The sequence below is a fragment of the Trachinotus anak genome, unplaced genomic scaffold (assembly GCF_046630095.1).
Source record: "Trachinotus anak isolate AG129_WGS33_773 ecotype Australia unplaced genomic scaffold, CSIRO_AGI_Tana_v1 ptg000011l, whole genome shotgun sequence".
Lineage (NCBI taxonomy): Eukaryota > Metazoa > Chordata > Actinopteri > Carangiformes > Carangidae > Trachinotus > Trachinotus anak.
In genome coordinates, this window is record NW_027273862.1 from 6215570 (window position 1) to 6234266 (window position 18697).

Here is an 18697-nt window from a genome sequence, read left to right on the forward strand (position 1 = left end):
ATAATAATAATTTACAGCATAACTAACAGATGAATAAATAATAAAGGCTCCAAACGCAGACTTTTATGACCTCACAGTTTTAACAAGATAATAAATCATCATTGTTAGTAGGCCACCTCTCCACAGACATTTGATTTGTCATTTGCGTTGGTCTGTTTCTGACAATTATGAAATACGCAATATGTACATGTTTATGTCCATCCAAAATATTATAAATACGTGTATTATCCTAATGGCTTATCACAGCCATGTATATTGAATTAAGTGATTTTCGTTAAATTTTCATACATGCATTGAATTAGGTTCTCAGTCACTGAGGCTTTAACACACCCTCACCGGAAATTAGCTGTCACTGTGGCTCCGATGGTCGTTGAAAGATGGCGGAGTGCCTCGCTGCGCGTCTGGCCGCTCAGGAGGAGCAAATTCGGGTCCTCACCAGGGAAATCTCCACTCTTCGGGATGGGCTGAGCCGGGGTCTGGAGGCCACCGGTGATACAGTCGTGTCCCCGGAGCTGGACAATCTCCGGACCGAGAATGAGAAGCTCAGGTACCGGCTTCTGCACCTCCGGCGGGGTCTGCAGGCGGAGCTGGAGCTGGAGGGGGCGCAGGGCGAGAAACAGCAAGCGGCCAAGTGTGGCAAGGCTCCGGAGAAAAGCGCCAGCAAAGAGAAGCAGACGAACAACCGAGCTGATAATAAGGTAGTAAGAAAGACTGGGGGAGAGCATGTTCACAAATTTAAATGGCTTCCTTTTGTGATATGATGTGGTAAAAGTAGTGCTGCACCATTATGAGTAGCGGGCCAATGTCCAGTGAAGCCAAATGACAAACTATACCACCACATTTCCAGAAATAGCTGCTCCCCTCAGTGTCACTGTGTGTGCACAGTTTGAACACCGAGCATGTCCACTGACATTAATAACAGGTTCATGAGGTGGCTCAGAAGGCAGTGGTGAAAAGAGCTTACTGTTTGTTTAGGGACTCTGTCTGTTGACAGGTGGCAACCCCTGATCCCAAACCAGGTGACAAGAACAAGAGGGAGAAGAAGCAGGATAAAGCACAGGGAGATGCAGGCGGGAAAGAGGTGATTGTTACAGGGCCTTGAAGCTATTCTGATACCCTGCTGGTCCATTCTAATTTCAGGGACTTAACTTATCACATTTAATTTCTTTGCAAAAAAATAAAAAAATGTTTTACCAGCCGTAGTTCCAGTCTTTCACAGTCCATTTCCTGGCTTTTTTATTTTTCACTGTAGCAGAAGCCCTGGCCTGGATTCATTGCAGAGCGCCTCAGCCTCTATGAGGAACTGAAAAAGGAGAGTGATGCCCTGCTGGCAAAGAAAGCTGCAAACAGCAAACCCATAACTGTGGAGCTGCCAGATGGACAAAAGGTGACGGGCAAGGCTTGGGTCACCACACCATACCAGCTTGCTTGTGATATCAGGTTGGTGCTTAAACAGCTGGCTGTGATCTTCTGATGTTCACTCTATGATTGTATCATCAGCTAATGGTTGCCGATATGATGAATATAATTAATTATTTTACATTGCCTGTAAAACTATAAATTATTCAGCACAAATACACACCTCAGAGGGAGATGTGACTCTCTTATGTTTCCCCCTCACCCCAGTGTTACGTTGTTTTCAGTCTTCACGATAATGATAGAGATCTCTCTGTTAAATTTGGACAAAGAATTGCTGAGACCACTATCTTGCACTTGATCTTTCAGCCAAGGCCTGGCTGACAATGCTGTGATTTCTCGGGTGAATGGCGAGCTCTGGGACCTGGAGAGACCTCTCGAGCAGGACTGCTCTCTTGAGCTCTTGCGCTTTGACAATGAGGATGCTCAGGCTGTGAGTACATAGAACATCCTCAGTGAGCTGCAATATGTGTCATCTGTAAATCAATTTTTGCGCTCGCTCAGTCTTAAGGTTAGCGTCCCAACAACAAACATAGTTCAACTTGACTAAACTTCTTTGAATTTTCAAGGTTTACTGGCACTCCAGTGCTCACATCCTGGGGGAGGCAATGGAGCGTTTTTATGGAGGCTGTTTATGTTATGGACCCCCGATAGAGAATGGCTTCTACTATGACATGTTCCTGGATGGACAGAAGTAAGCAAGTCAATGTCTTCCCTCCTCTGGTCAGATTTACTTATCTATGTAAATATTTCTAGAATAGTTTGTAATTGTCAGACACGGATTCTAGTCTAAAAGCTCATCTTATATAATCTAGTCTTAATTGTTTACTGCTTGTTGAATCAGTTATTGATGACTTTGCTTAGTTGGGATAAAAAAGATGGTTCACAGCTGAGAACTTAAACTTTCTAACACAGGATCATCATGTCGAACATGATAAGATGATTACAGAAACGTTGTGATGCTTGTCAGAGTAGCACTGGCCATGAGCACTCGTATTGAATGGAGCATGTTTGCTGTTTCCAGGGGCGTGTCCAGCACTGAGTTTGGGGACCTGGAGACTTTGTGTAAGGCTGTGGTGAAGGAAAAACAGCCCTTTGAGAGGCTTGAGATCAGCAAGGAGAAACTGCTAAAGATGTTCAAGGTGATAAAGAGAGCATTCATATCAGCTCTCAGGATCCATCCTCTGCTAGTCTGGAAGAATTAAAAGCCGTATATTTGTTGTCGCGTTTAGAAAATGTTATAAACTCTGGAATACTCTGGATTCTGTCAAGTGCTACAGTCCTTTCCTGCTACTGTTTGTTGAACTGTTTTCAGTGATGTGAAAACAATATTCTCCAGCCATAAACTGTCAATGCATGTACAGACTGACCTAGTCTTATTACCTCTCATTACCACTGTTAAGATGCATGGCACAGTGAAATCTTTAAAGCAAACAATGTGGTGTGTGTGTGTGGTGAATATTCCTTCTGCCCAGGACAACTTCTAACTTATTCAAGGTACCTTTCAGTACAACAAATTCAAGTGCCGCATTCTGAATGAGAAAGTCACCACCCCCACTACTACAGTCTACAGGTTAGTTTGGTATAAGTAAAAAAGAAGATGTTGATTTTCATTTGTATGTTTTGGTGCATTTTAAGCTAACTGATGTGTAATTTATGAATCCTGGGTAGATGTGGGCCCTTGATTGACCTGTGCAGAGGTCCCCATGTCAGACATACAGGCAAGATCAAAGCCATGAAGATCTACAAGGTATGTGGAGTAATGCACACAGGGTATCTTGTTCTACAAAAGTATTTTTGTGCTTACTTGAGTATAAAATGTTGATATTGAGTGTTTTCTACCTGTCATCAGAACTCCTCTACCTACTGGGAGGGTCGCTCAGACATGGAAACACTACAGAGGATCTATGGGATTTCCTTCCCAGACTCAAAGATGTTAAAGGAGTGGGAACGTTTTCAGGAGGAGGCCAAGAACAGAGACCATCGCAAGATTGGCAAAGTGAGTCACTATAGGCAGTCATGTCCAAGCCCACCCAGCTGGTTCAGGCCTACAACTGGAGACTGAAACCCAGTAGAAAGTGAATTTTGACTCGTGTTTGTATAATGTAATGACACATCTCTTTGAGGTTTTCGCAGGAGTTTTTCCTCATGAGAGTCAAGGTTTGAGGTTTTATAGATGTGGTAAAAACATGAAATGAACCTGGACCAAGAATACAGTCTCTAGACATGAACTGTAAACATACATGCAACAACATGGAAAAAAAAAAAAAAAAAAAAAAAAAAAAAAAAAATATATATATATATAAATATAAATATATATATATATATATATATATATATATTTTGTGTGTCAAGTGTTGGAGCCTGACTTGTTTAAATCTGGAAAAAAGCCTCCAAAAAACTCAAAATTTGAACTCCATTTACACCAGTCTTCTACTGATGGCTGCTAAACAGCTCAACTAGATTTTAAATGTTTTGCTTGAGGACAACAAATGGATACATAAAACCCACATGTTCCTCTTTCCATTGAAGTAGCTCTGGTTTTGTGCCAGAACTCATGATTCAGCTCACCTCAAAGTACCTGTGCAGTCCAACTGCGTTTATTGAGTTTATTTATGTGGTTTGTTGTTTTTCTAGGATGAGTACCGGAGAAGAGGCTTTCAGGAAGTAGCTTTATAAACTCCATAAACTGAGATGTACCAGATCCATCAGATTCACCTATTCACCTAGGCGCTGCACATTTGAACATGAAAACCATGTTGTTTTGCACTAAATTGTCTGTTGCTGCTTTGCACCAGCTGAGGGCACTGCGTTTCTTTGTGTTTGCACTCTCAAGCTAACTGTGAGTCATCTGAGGGACCCAGCTGGTTTCCCAGCTTGGGAGGCACAGGCGGCGGCACCTCAATCAGCACTGATTACAACACAGTTCCATATTAAACATGAGAGTCAAGATATTGCTGTTGAAGCCAGCTGAAGGGAGGTGACAACAGTGGCATGTGGTTTTTAAGATGTTGCTCTGTTGTATGATCCCAATCTGGCCCTTTTCATTTTGTGACTAATGGAAGCAAAACATTTTGAAAACCTCCTAGATACAGTCCAATTGTATTACACAATAGCACTGAAGTGGGGAAAAAAAATCCCATCAGGTTCACCAGCAGGGATCCGGTTGTGTCAGTTTAATCAAATTGATTGAACATGTTGTACCTCGCTACTTTTGACGATTGTATAGAGGAAATAAAAGCAGTGGTCACACATAAAGCAGAATTACCAAGGAAATTTGGCCTTATTTCAGTAATTCAGGCTCATTTTCAAGAAATTCTGTTTAATAAAGGTTTAAGTAAGTCAGACCTAAGTTACCATGGAAACCTGTCTGTCAAGACTGGCCTGGTCCTGGTTTGGTTAGACCAGGACCAAGACTAGTATGTAAGACTTGGCTTCATTTCAGGCTAAATCATTATTACGTTCAGTCTGTCAAGCAAAAACACTGTGTTCCTCCCTGAAGGTTCCTTTTTCTGTTCCCCTTCTGCTGCACTGTGAGTCAGAGTCTCTTTGCACTTCATGTCCAATCCAAGGTCATTACTGAAATCATTCATCGCTGAACCTGCTGACCCCCCGTTATATCGTATTGTAGTTTCTTTTAAGGGGAAAATAAATAAGACTTACAGAGTCTTGCAAGGAAACTGTTCATCCTGCTTCCCAGCTACCAGGGCTCACCAGACCTGCCACTTTTTTCCCTCCACTCTGAGTCCGTTGGGCTTTTTTCAATAGTCAGTTGCTGATAGATGGCACCCTGTGTGATGATTGGACGACTCCCTGCTGCACACGGAGGTGCCTCTTGCTGGGTCTTCTACCTGCCGATAATTAGAATATGTGAAGTCATTAAATATGTCTTCTTTGTCTTCTTCACAGGATCAGGAGCTGTTCTTCTTCCATGATCTCAGCCCTGGCAGTTGTTTCTTCATGCCACGCGGAGCCTACATCTACAACACACTGACCGAGTTCATCAGGGTAGGAGTGGTGACCAAATGCTTGTCAATTTTTTAATTTGTTTACGGTATATTTCATTTATTTTAACATGGAGAATTCAGTTGTGGCTGCAAATGTAAGCTTCAGATGCCGTCACAGTATGACCCCCACTCCCTATTTTCAAGGCTTTTTTAAAAAAACACTAAATCTCCACTTTAACTAAAATCCATATATTAATATTCATCTTCATCTATCATTCATTGTAATAGCTGAAATGAGAATACAGCTAAAGAGATATGAAGAGTCTTGCAATGCACAGTATGCTCGTGAGGCAGTTTGTTCATTATGTTCAAATTGTTACAACACTTTGTGATTTCAACATTGCGAGCTTTGTCTTTAGAGATCCTTTGCTTGATATTTACAAATTTTGTCATTTATGAATTGTATTGACAAGTTTTGTCAAGGTCACTGAACACAAATTTATTTTTAAGACAATCCCACGAGCAGAACTTTTCACCACCGTCTATATAAAAAGAACTATTTCAGCGATGTCCATCCAGCTCAGGCCCTACTTGACATTTCCAGTGCACTTGTAGTGATTGCCAGCTCACTGACAAGTGAAAAGATGCAATCACCAAGGAGCTCAAAGTGTGAGTGGAACTGTGACCTGAGTAGTTCAGTTCAGATCAGTCAGTTTAAATTGTGCTCAGAGAAAAGCTTGGCGCAGCCCCGACTGTTGCAAGTTGTCAGAATCATGATCTGAGCTTTCCAGAGAGTTTTTTCAGTCAAATACCAAATACATGACACACTGAACATTATAAAGTCAGAAGTATCAGACCCATAATGTCAAGATTTTCAGATTGTGCTCCTAATGATCTTGTCACAGCACACCAGTCTTCACAGAGGTAATGTGTCAGGTGTCCTATTGGCCTCATGGAACTATAATTTGAAAACTGTCTATTAGTTTTTAGGTTAAAGATGAACAAGTGTTTGAGAGGTCACCAAATTTCCACATTTTGTAATTAGCTTAGGCAGAAGTTCTCAGTTATCAGCAGACTGTATTCTTGTCCAAAGTTGGGCAAACTTTAAATTTCAGAGTAATTTGAACCCCTTTGCCAAGTTCAGTGACTGTAGAGGAACTTGTCTCTGTGACGTATTTTGCAGAGAAGTGTTGACATCTTGAAGACTTTCACAGCATACACCAACACACCGGACAAAGCCAAGAAGGCCTCACATACATTGCACAGACGTGGTGCAAGATCATTATCACGTCACTTCAGACTGTTATCACTGCATGTTTAAAAAGAAAAAGAAAAAAAGAAAAAGAAAACTACATGCACTTCCCCTGACATGTCACTAAAACATTGAACAGTGAGAACTGACTGTGTGGGGTAACATGCTCACATTTATACTGTAGCTTCTATAGACTATAATGGCAGTCAGAGTTGGAGTAAATGCAGCCAGTTGTAATTCAGCACATGACATTCAGGATTGGTATCTTCTCTTCTCTTCTTCTGCTAAATCATATTTGTTCAGGAAAAGCTGACTGAGCATGCACAGTCTTTTTCAGCACCTTCCTGTTTCATATTCACAGTTGCACATATTCACAGTTGAACCCTTTCCATTTACACCAGTCTTATACTGTTGGCCGCTAAACAGCTCAACTGGACTTTAAAATGTTTTGCTTGAGGACAACAAATGGATAAATAAAAACCCACAGGTTCCCCTTTCCATTGAAGTAGCTCTGGATTTTGTGCCAGAAGTCATGATTCAGTACCTGTGCAGTCCAGCTGGCATGTCTAGTTGTTTATGTGGTTTTGTTGTTTTTCTAGGATGAGTACTGGAGAAGAGGCTTTCAGGAAGTAGCTTCCCCCAACATCTATAACAGCAAACTGTGGGAGACATCTGGACACTGGCAACACTACAGCGAAAACATGTTCTCCTTCCCTGTGGAAGACGACATATTTGCTCTCAAGCCAATGAACTGCCCAGGGCACTGGTAAATCTAGAGCTCTCAGAGAGTGTTTCTGTAAAAGTGTTAATGTAAATCTAACTGTATACACAGTATTTTAAGCACATCACATTTATTTGACTTCCTTCTCTCTGGCTGTCCTTCAGTCTGATGTTCAGCCACAGGCCTCGCTCATGGAGGGAACTTCCTCTGAGGCTGGCAGATTTCGGCGTCCTGCACAGAAACGAGCTGTCAGGAACATTGACTGGGCTGACCAGAGTCCGGCGCTTCCAGCAGGATGACGCTCACATTTTCTGCACAATGGACCAGGTGGCCACATTTTCCTGGGACAATAAAATAGAATGCTTTTTCCTTGACAATTTTGAGGTGTTATAACATGTGAAATACATTTTTTAAAACTTAAAGCTTATTTCCCAAATTCTGAATCATCTTTTTTTCTACAGATCGAGTTGGAGATGAAGGGCTGTCTGGACTTCCTGCGCTGCGTTTACGATGTCTTTGGCTTCTCCTTCCAGCTTCACCTTTCCACTCGTCCAGAGAAGTATCTGGGTGATATTGCTGTGTGGAACCAGGCTGAGAAGGTAAACTGTGTCGGTTCCCAGCTGATTTCTAAAAACTCTTTAGCTAAAGATCTAACTTTATCTTCTAAGTATGAATGGGACTTTTTCACACCTTAGTTTTTAGCAAATAAATGACTTGGCACTGTGGGTGACAGAGTTCCCTTCCTGCTGTGGAATATGTTAGTATCAGATCTGTGAGTCATGGTGATGTTCTTTTGAATTTCTGTAGGTGGTGTGTTGTCATTCAAGACATTGCTCATTTGTTTGACTTGATTTCTACTATGAATTGGTCCAGTTAAGTTGAAAGATTTAAAATGTAAACGTTGAAATGCATTGGGCAGTGCAGACTGAACTGTGTGTCCTGCACTTAGTTGTGTACCTCAGTACGACTTGGCCTGCTTCAGTAATTTTCTTTTCATTGTTTAGATTTAGATTATATGTTAACCTATGCGTCATGTCTGACAGCAATTGGAGAACAGCCTGAATGAGTTTGGGGAGCCATGGAAACTCAACCCTGGAGACGGTGCTTTTTATGGACCCAAGGTCAGAACATTTCTAGATATTTCCTGCCAAACGAAAAATCAATTTAATTCCGAGGCCTGGAAAGCACTGTAAATCTTTCTGTGCCTTTGCAGATTGACATTAAGATCAAAGATGCAATTGGACGTTACCACCAGTGTGCAACCATTCAGCTGGACTTCCAGCTGCCTATCCGCTTCAACCTGACCTTTGTGGGGTGAGTCACCTAATCAAAACACCAACACACTGCTGAGTCTGTGTAGTTTCATGGCACCAAGGATTATATGATAATCCCCTCCTGAATAAAACGTCTCAGCTTGCGCACTGTGTTCCACACTGTTGTGTGCTTAAGAGGTGAAGAGTTGTATGCAAATTTGAGCTCACTGTGCACGTGACAGGGTCATCTGTCATCTCACCAGGAACTTCAATTTGGAAACCCCAGCATGGGAAAACAGTGTGCATCATATACAGCAGTACAGCAGTCAGATTCAGAGCCAGTAGGCTCGGGTAGACAGCTGTGTTAATGGTGAAACATTGTACAATTGTTTTTATTATTTAAAACACTTCTTTTGTAAGAAATGGTGCTTTACAAATACATACTGAAACTTTTCACAGGAACCCTTAGTAATCTTTCTGATGCAATGTCTTACAGGAAGGATGGGGATGACAAAGCCCGACCAGTCATCATCCATCGTGCCATCTTGGGCTCAGTGGAGAGGATGATTGCCATTCTCACAGAGAACTATGCAGGGAAATGGTGAGGTGTTTTCTGGCTGCTCAAGCATTTTAGAGCTTAATCAAAAAAAAAAATGTTTACGTTTAAAACTAATTATGAAATTAATCATAATTCCTCAATGCTGATATGGCCCACCTCTTCAATCTGTCTGATATGTTTAGTGATGTTTCAACAGATAAATCAGATGGTCTTTGTCATTACTTTGTCAGTATTTTGTGTTCTGTGTAGGTAATGCTATTAGCTTAACATGAGTGTGAAGATTGTTGCATTTTATCCTGTCTATCCCTCCACCAGGCCTCTGTGGATTTCTCCACGTCAGGTGATGTTAGTGCCTGTCAACCCCTCCCTTGAGGATTATGCCAAGAGGGTATGTCTTCAGCGTCCCCCACACTAACCACATTTAAATATGATCATTAAAAATATAGACGATAGTTATCATTGGTGTTCAGAATTGTACAGCGCTCCTGAGACGTACATTAATGAATGGTGTTTCTACTGGTCAGGTGTGTAAGCAGTTTACAGAAGCTGGTTTCATGGCAGATGCTGACCTGGACTCTGGCTGTCTGCTAAACAAGAAAATCCGAAATGCACAGTTGGCCCAATATAACTTCATTCTTGGTGAGAAAATGTTCTGTCCTACGTAAGCACAGACCGCCCACTGATTGCAGAGCATCCTTTTGCTGCTCTCAGGTTCCCTGCAATCACTTGAAAAGTACATCTAACTGATCACTCAACTGTATTTTGAAACTGTATTATTGTATTATAAATATAAAACTGTTACAATCATTTTTCCCCTTGTAATGCTGTTTGGATAATCCGCACCCTTTAAGTGCTCTATTTTTAATCACTATGGGGCAACTATACTACAAGCATACTTTGTACTTTTTCCTTGGCTATACATTTAAAGGACACACTGTAGATGACTTTTCAGGGTTTTTGTTAAACATCATGTAATCATATCTGCTTTTAGTTTATTAAAGTTATATCATTGTTGATTTGGAAGCCCTACATAATTTAAAACCCCATCTGTGCAGTGTTAGCATTTATACCACAAAACCGGATGTCCATGGTTTGACTCCCAGCCAGAGGACCTATGTTCCATGTCCTGCTCTTTTTTTTTTTACCCTACCCACTTTTCCTGTCTTTCTACAATGTCAGCACTCAAATAATAAAGACAAAAATTCTCCCAAAAATTTGTAAAAAACTTAAAATTCATCCATAGTTACAATTGTAGGTGTCTAAAATACAATGGTTTAGGTAAAGCATATGTGAAAAATTGGCTTTGTCCTTCACCATTACAATTTTTGTGAGTCAAAATAAACATTCATAATTTCAATTATAAAACAAATGGACTAACCATCCACAATTGTTGAATTCAGTGGCACAAAGCGGGGAATGTGTTAGGGTAGCTGTGTGTGCAGTGTGACTTGGCTCATATCAAGCTGTTGTGTCTTCTTGTGTATTGGCAGTGGTCGGAGAGAAGGAGAAGATGACTAACAGTGTCAATGTGCGCACGAGAGACAACAAAGTCCACGGAGAACTGACGGTGGCCGAGGTGCTGGCTCGCCTGACCCTGCTCAAACGATCCCGCTGTCGAAACGCAGAGGAGGAGTTCTGATGAAGACCAAGAACATAGGAGACTCACACATTTGAATACCTCACTGTTAGAACTACAGCCATGTGAGCGGTTAAGGGAGAAATGATGGAACACATGAAGGTGGTACTGGGAAAGTGTAGAAGAGAAACGTTATGTGAATTTGGCACTGATCTGTTTTGTCAAAGCTTTGTCTTTGATGGGGAACCCTAGAAATAAAATGTCTACTGAATGGAAGTGTTTTGTTCTTTTATTTTCACGACAGAAGTGATTAATGTTTTAACAAGATTTCAAAGTCATGAGAAAGAGTAGTGGAATAATTTTTTAAGACATGCACCTTCCAGAAATTCATCCTGGATGCTTGATGGGTTTACTCATTTTGAAGCAACAACATGAAACAGAGCAGATGCTTTCAGCCAGTAGTTTTCAGTGGGATGCATACATTTTTAACCATGGAGATACAACCTTTAACGGTAGTAGTGATTGTCATGACCTGAATGCAGGGCCTCGTCCTCATATAGCATGTAATGACAGATCAGGAACATACCACAGTGTCAGACAGTGAAATTTATATCTAGGATGCTTCCTCTTTCTGCATGAGTGCTCTGGTGCTTATGAGAGGACATTTTTGGTGTGGCCAACAGTTTTCTTAGTTTACAAACATCAAGTTAAACATGACATTTTTATCAAAAATGAGACGTCACTTAATTTTGTTTTTTAATGAAATGTAAACTGTTTATAATGTATAGATCTCCTTAGGATTTTTTTTAAATTACAATATTTATTATCACTATTCCAGCTGCTGCTTAGACCTAATCTAAGTATCAATGGCTGAGTGTCGACTGAATACTTCTTCCTTGGCATCTTTTGTTAGAGCCAAAAAATTAGCTTCAGACTGGCCGAGGATCGCTGAGAATTGCTTTTTCCTACACGACCTGAATGCAGCTCCGGCTAGCTCTGTAGCAACAATGGCCACAATCTGTCAGATATGGAGACCGGACCGGGGACGGTGCTTCAAAACCTACGGAATAATTGTCCTGTTGTTTATGGATCTGGTCTTACAATGTGTTAACGGTATGTTTATGGGAACAGTTACAGATCTACCCCAGCTTGTCCCCCGTATATTTATCTTAGCCTATGTCGTTGTACTATAACGTAAGCTAGCATTACCTAGTTAGCTAGCGAGCTAACACTAACGTTATGGCTTTTAGCTAGTCTTCATTGCTAGCAGTTAGCAATGACAACAAGGGATGCAGGGACTAGCTCTGATTTTACAGTCGTTTGGTAAATGCAACAGGATTTTTGGGTTAATTAACGCTACACAGTATTTAATTTACAGTATATAAGAGCTAACAATTAAGTGTCACTGCCAATTCCCGAAAAGTGTCTCTGGCCAGTCAACGCCTCGGTGGAGTAAAGTTATTGTGAAGCAAAAGCTTAGATGTTTTATTGAAATAAAGATAAAATAACAATCATTCAATTACCAACACATTTACTAGATGTATAAATTATATTCAGCGATATGGCTTCGGCTTGTCTGTCAGCTAACACGCGAATACAGCCATCATTAGTCAGTGACCATTTCCTACTGTACTTACACAACCAGTATGTATTGTACATAGGGGGTTATGGTCATGGCCATAGCAGAAGACTAAGTTGGACTCAGATCTTAATACTTCTTTATTATCTGGTTGCTTGTCAGGATACCTGAGCTCTCCTCATGTTGGCCATGAGCCTCCCTACACAAGAGATGCCCAGCATGGACCCGTCATCACCAGCCCAGTGGTCCCCGCTGCATCCTCAGGTAAACATATAACATCGATCAGACTGACTGTAACTAGGGCTCATTTCACTAAGACAACATATACATCTAAGGGACCTGTACTTAAAATATTAAGCAGGACGTAACTCTAAAGAATTATAACACAAATTTGAAAGTAGCAGGTAAACAAAATCTCAGTTTGACATATGCTGACATTGGATTACTTCAAATCAGACATACATACATATTTTATTTTCCTTCTCTCTTTCACAAGAAAGAGAATTATGCTCTTATAGTTTCTAGACTAGAGTTAATGACTTTCCAACACAGCAACAACAATTTTCTTTTGCTGGCTAGCAGGTAATCTCAATGAAGCAATCAGGAGTAAATGCCTTTACTTAGAGACTCTGATGGCCTTTTTGTTTGAGGTAGTGTTAGTCATTTACCTCCCACAGCCTTTCCCAGTATGGCAATAGATTCAGGGGAATGCAGACACAAGCTCTCTTGACACACCTATTAATGATCCTAGACACAAAGTCTTAAAATTAACTTGCAACAAAGCTTTGTTACGTCACCCTGATTATTTGAGCTAGAAATGGGAATATTCATGTAACTCTAAGTTTGCTCTTTTGCAGTGTCCCCTGTAGATAACTACACTTCCAAGTGTCCAAGTGGTGGTTTGTGCAATCGTCTGCCAGCTGATTGCATTCACTGCAATTACCAATACAACTGCACCTATGGGAAACCAGCTTCCTTCACTTGTAAACCCAAAAGAGGGGTTCACTGTATAGTGAGTAGCAGTTCATTTTGTGATAGATTCATGACACATAAAGGTAGAGTAAGAGTGGAGGATATATGAGTAGAAGTCTATACCTTGTTTAGCTCATATATTTTAAGAAAGGGAAATGAGTCACATAATAATAATAATAATAACAATAATAATAATAATACATTTTATTTGTAACGCACTTTACATTTGTCTAAGTGCTACAGACAGGCAATACACATAAACACAAAGTCATGTTGTCCATGTAGCATTTGTGTCAGCTGTGAAACTGAAGTTGTCTCAGTGTTTCTTGACAGAAGTCCCCAACGCAAAGTGTAGTGCATATTGATATAATTAGCAATAGCTTTAATTTGCCAGTTGTTGTGTAGTGATTACCTGATGTTTTTGTATTTACAGGGAGAGTCGGGACAACAGCAAACCAACTTCTCTTTCTCCATCATCTGTCAGTTCTGCTGGCAGCTGGATCCGTCCCAGTACCGCTGCTCCAACTCCACCAACTGTATGACAGTCTCCTGCCCACGCAAGCGCTATAACGCCACCTGTGACGTGTTAGACCACGTGCATTGTTTAGGTATGACAAAGGCTCTGCTGTAAAGCCTGTTAGGTTTCACTGCTTTCAGTGGGGCAAGTGTGTCTCAGCCAAAGGCACCGTAGAAAGTTATTTTGGGAAGGGATATTCTCTCAAATGGATTAAGTTTAAAAACTGACTCTTTCCTTATAACGAAAAAGTGCAAAGGTGAAAATGTATGATAAAAAAATATAGCAGAGAAGCAGGTGTTTTGCTGATAAGTACATACACTATACTGTATTTGTAGAACCTGAATTTTATTGTTGTCATACAGTTGAGTGGGGCCATACAGTTTCCTCATGTCTTTCATGTTATAAATTTGTTTAGGGAAACGTGTCTTCAATCAGGCTAATTTGTCTTTCTGAAATGTTCTTGTGTTTTTGGTTTTGATTATTTCTTTTGGGGAAATGTTCTGTACATCAATGCTGTCTCACTATACCAACTAAATGTTTATCTCCTTCTGCAGGTAAAAGACGTTTCCTGAAACGTTTATTTTGTGACTGGACTGGAGGATACAAATGGTCAACAGCATTAGCACTCAGGTAAAGCTGCCACCATTGAAGATAAAATGAATGAAAATGATTTCTGTGAAAACCCTTTTTGAGTCGGCATGTGTGCTCCAATAGCACTTCTGATTTTTTTTGCTCTGTTTTTTCTTTTGTCTCTTTCTATAGCATAACACTTGGTGGTTTTGGGGCAGATCGCTTTTATCTGGGCCAGTGGAGAGAGGGTCTGGGGAAACTGTTCAGCTTTGGAGGCCTGGGTATTTGGACTTTGATCGATGTTCTTCTGATCGGCGTTGGTTATGTGGGACCTGCTGATGGTTCTCTCTACATCTGAAAGCTCTGGAGACATGGCTGGATGGTTTGTGCCCTCTTCCGCCTCACTCTCGCAGATCTGAGATGCTGTGTTCTTAGCACGTTTGCCTGCCTGAGCTCGCTGTGCAACACGTCCTCATCCCATCTGCTAACAGTCAGGAAGTGTTTTCCTCATCACACCAACGACTCTACCCACACAACCATCAGATCAATCCCAATCATTCTGCATCCGTCTCCTGTTGAGATTCCGTAGATGGAGCTGTACAGGGGAATGAGGAGCCAGTAATTATGTCTATCTGGTTGGTTTTGGTTTGACTTAACTGCTGGTTAGGCTCTGTCATGCTGATATATAGATAGATCTGGTGTCCTGTGGAGCTGTGCTTTCACAGATATCCTGTCACACTGGAGCCGTGCGTTGCTCCTCCCTTATTGCAAGGTAAATGCATGAATGGGGAATTCAAATGGTAACCATGGCTACAAAGCTTTTCATGGTGACACCAGACACAATAGACGAGCTAAAATGTAATATTAATGTCCCGAAAGAAAGCATGAATATGCAGAGTGGAATATTTTCAGGTCTTTTTATTGACAAGAGATAGTTGTTCCTGTGGATGATTCCTACGGTTGTTTTGCATGTACTTTGTTTGTCCTACACTGAGTCATCAGTGCAGACCACAACTTTAAGAATACTCCACCATGAGCTAGATATATGATCCCCTGGCCTTTGAGAAGCACTATAATTACTGTCATCACCTACTGCAACATGTAGTCTGATTTTTGGGAAATGCACAGATGACAATCTCACTAAGAGTTATGTTTGTACAAAATACATACTGAAACCCTTCAGATGTGTTGCACTAGCAAACTGCAGTTACTTGTGGTTTCCCATGTTGGAGATTTTGGAGATAGCCTGTGCATTAAACTCATGATCATTCTTCACATTGTAAAAAAGTATTCTCTGTGTACTAACACTGTAAGATCTATGCTTGTGACCGTGAACACAAATTGGTTCACCTCTCACTACATGTAAATATGTTTTCTGCATTCAGTGTCGGGTCATTTTAATTTGTTGGAACACTGTAAATGACATTTTTTAAGTTATGTAAATAAAATTGTGAAATATATGAGGAGGCTAAATACAGTTCTGCTCATTTTATTCTGTCTGATTTTATTCTGTCTCTATCAATACCTTGACAAGAGGTAGGAGGTCAGCGTCATGTCAGTATAGTGAGCAGGACAGCTGCTTTGTTTCAAGGGGCCCAATGAGCTTGGGATTTCTGCCTGAACGCTGTTCTCCCTGCAACCCCTGACAGGAATGCTGAGGTCATTTTCACAGATGTCTGTGCTTTTTCTCACATTGAACACACTGAGTGCTGCCAGAAGCCTACATTACCTCAGGCGTGTGACAGAAGGAGGGGATCAGGAGGGTAAGGTGGTGGCAGAAGAACACTCCCTTCCTAAACTAGGACTGTTGTAATGCTTTTGAGCAAGGCATCAGACTGTAGCAGAAGGCAGTTAAACATGTTTATCAGTTTGACAGTTACACAGTTATGTCAGTAAATCAGTTATGCCAAGTTTTTACAACAGTTACTCAGTTCCACAATTCATGTAGATGTGTCCGTGCTCATGTTACATAATGTGAGGATAAATTAAAAAAAAAAAAAAAAGAAATCACAGGGAGAAAAAAAAAAATCCTTTCTAGTAAGTTCTTAGCTTTTGTATCGACTTTGCCAATTGGCTGCTTTTCTGATGCTGTTGTGAATTCACCCCACCCTATTTCTAGTTCCTCAAATTTGACACCACCCTCTCACAGCCACTACAGCTCCCTCCCACAGACTGATGCAAGTGTTTGTCATACAGTATCCTCGGAGCTGAGGAGAAGACTTGAAATGCTTACCTACAGCATATTCTGCTGGAAGACACAAGCGATTCTCTCCACCTTCTGGAAACCTGTTATTCAAATGGCTTTGCAATCCTGCATCAACAATTTACTCCCTGTGAGTGTTGCCACTGACTCTCTCAGCATGACCTCACATTGGCTGAATCATACTGTGTGGTTATGTGCAGCCATGAAGAGGTTTGCTAACATTGTCATCTTGCTGCAAATTTACTTGTCAGGTGTAATGTTTAAGGCATAGGCTGCAGAATAGGTGTGTTTATATGCATATATACGCTCAAAGAATTGCGTAAATGATTTTATGATAGAATCATTTATTGCCTATGATGTCTATGATAATTGATATGATGGTAGAATAATTCAATAGGACAAAAAGCTGACATTTTCTAACTTCTACAATACTGATAATACAAAGATCACCTAATCTTAGTAATCTTGTTAAGTCTGGAGTAATTACCTGAATTACTGCACTAAATAAGTTTTTATTCATACATCAGTGGGTACTGGCCAATTACAAATAATAGCCAGAGGATATTTGGTTTTGCTATCATCTCTCTTTATGATATTTCCATTTGGCGTGACTAATGATAATTATGTAGAACTTCAGCCACATGAGAATAATAGTTGAATTTTGTCGTACTTATCTGAAATAGTCATTATTCTCACTGTTTGGAAGTGAGCTAAAATATTTTCCATCAAAGACAGACAGTATCACGACTTCCTGGTTTTGAATTGCTAATCATGTAAAGAGGAGAACAAAAGTTTATTCATCCCTCTCTTACGCAATCCCACTTAGTCCCATTGGAGCTCTGAATTTTGGAGCATCAGCTCTGACCCTCTGTGTCCAACGCTGCCCAACAGATTGTGTCTTCTCATTATGCTCACTCCTACAGGAGACAGCATCCATCACAAAACAGAAAACTGCAACAACATGAATTTAAAAGTCTAAAGAGTCTGTGAGCATAAAACTGTGTGCTCCTTTCTCTCGCACTTGGACGGTTGCTAAGGAGCATTTGATACCTCCTGAGGACATGGCACAAATTATAGTGCCTATTAAAAGTATTCACAGGCGTCGGACGTTTTTAATTTTGTTGGACTTTTTCATTTTCTTCTCAGTGGTGTAATTGATTTTCTTTGACACAAACCAACAGAGGACCATTTATACGATCAATATGATCTAAATTAAGAACAAGTAGCAAACAAAATAATTGATTTCATAAGTGTCCACTCCATTAGCTATGACACATAAAATCATCATTGCTGTAGCCTGCTGTTTTTAACAGGCACATGGTCACTTGAATGGAGCTCAGCTGTGTGTAATCAAGGAATGACAAGTGATTCCAGGATACATTCACCTGTATGTGAGATATCCTACAGCTGGTCAATTTAAAGTAAAAAAACAAAGGAACATTAACTAAATGTGTGAGGCATATGAACACTAAAGGAGCCCTGGAGTTGCACAACTGAGATGGACACACTGTGTGCAACAACTGTGCAAGTGCTGGCTCACATCTGGGCAAGTGTTTACCAGAAGGCATGTGGGAGACTGACACAAAAACTAAGATGGCTTTCCAAAAAGGGAGCTTCTTGTCCATCCTACTAAGCTCAATGTGTAACGTGACTTGAATGCTGCACATAAGCAGAAATACACCATCCCCAGCAGCATGAAGTCTGGTGAGGGCAGCATGATGCGTGCTTTTCTGCAGCAGGCCCTGGAGCGTTTTTGAAAGGACAGGTTAACACTAAATGCAGCAAAATACAGACCAATCTTAAAGGAAAACCAAGATGATTTATTTTCAAGCAAGACAACAACCCCAAACATAAAACCACAGCCAGACAGAAATGTCTTCAAAACAACAATGATACTTTCCAGTGGCCAATTCAGAATCCAAACCTTGACCCAATCAAGAATCTGTGGTGAGACTTGACAACCGCTGCTCACTCACAGTCTCTGTGCAACTTGACAGAGCTTGGGCAGGGGATGAATGGGGATGTCAAGACGTCCCAACCTGATAGACCTACCCACGTAGACCAAGTTGTGATTTGTCAAAGGTGTTACAGTTTGACTTGAGGTGATGCATAAGCACACTTATGTAACCAGT

At 40.8% G+C, this 18697-nt stretch overlaps 2 protein-coding genes across 4 annotated transcripts; both read left to right on the top strand.

Annotated features, from left to right (window-relative positions):
* The first annotated feature begins 339 nt into the window (after nucleotides 1-339).
* Nucleotides 340-10995, top strand: tars3 (threonyl-tRNA synthetase 3). Of its 3 annotated transcripts, none has more exons than XM_071490170.1 (19): nucleotides 340-698; nucleotides 995-1081; nucleotides 1253-1440; nucleotides 1726-1849; nucleotides 1986-2110; nucleotides 2441-2558; nucleotides 2925-2989; nucleotides 3088-3166; nucleotides 3269-3415; nucleotides 5326-5424; nucleotides 7215-7381; nucleotides 7501-7663; nucleotides 7798-7935; nucleotides 8380-8457; nucleotides 8550-8650; nucleotides 9086-9190; nucleotides 9464-9536; nucleotides 9673-9787; nucleotides 10639-10995. In XM_071490170.1, the coding sequence occupies exons 1-19, from the start codon at nucleotides 378-380 to the stop codon at nucleotides 10785-10787; spliced, it is 2442 nt and encodes an 813-aa protein (XP_071346271.1). In that variant the 5' UTR covers nucleotides 340-377; the 3' UTR covers nucleotides 10788-10995. The 3 variants fall into 3 exon arrangements, with proteins under 3 accessions (XP_071346271.1, XP_071346272.1, XP_071346273.1); XM_071490171.1 differs by having other exon boundaries at nucleotides 1256-1440; XM_071490172.1 differs by lacking the exon at nucleotides 995-1081.
* Nucleotides 10996-11677: 682 nt separating this feature from the next.
* tm2d3 (TM2 domain containing 3) lies at nucleotides 11678-15835 on the top strand. The gene is made up of 6 exons (XM_071489668.1): nucleotides 11678-11837; nucleotides 12466-12567; nucleotides 13161-13315; nucleotides 13709-13883; nucleotides 14347-14422; nucleotides 14555-15835. Exons 1-6 carry the CDS (start codon nucleotides 11732-11734, stop codon nucleotides 14718-14720), a joined length of 780 nt encoding a protein of 259 aa, XP_071345769.1. The 5' UTR covers nucleotides 11678-11731; the 3' UTR covers nucleotides 14721-15835.
* Nucleotides 15836-18697: the final 2862 nt, after the last annotated feature.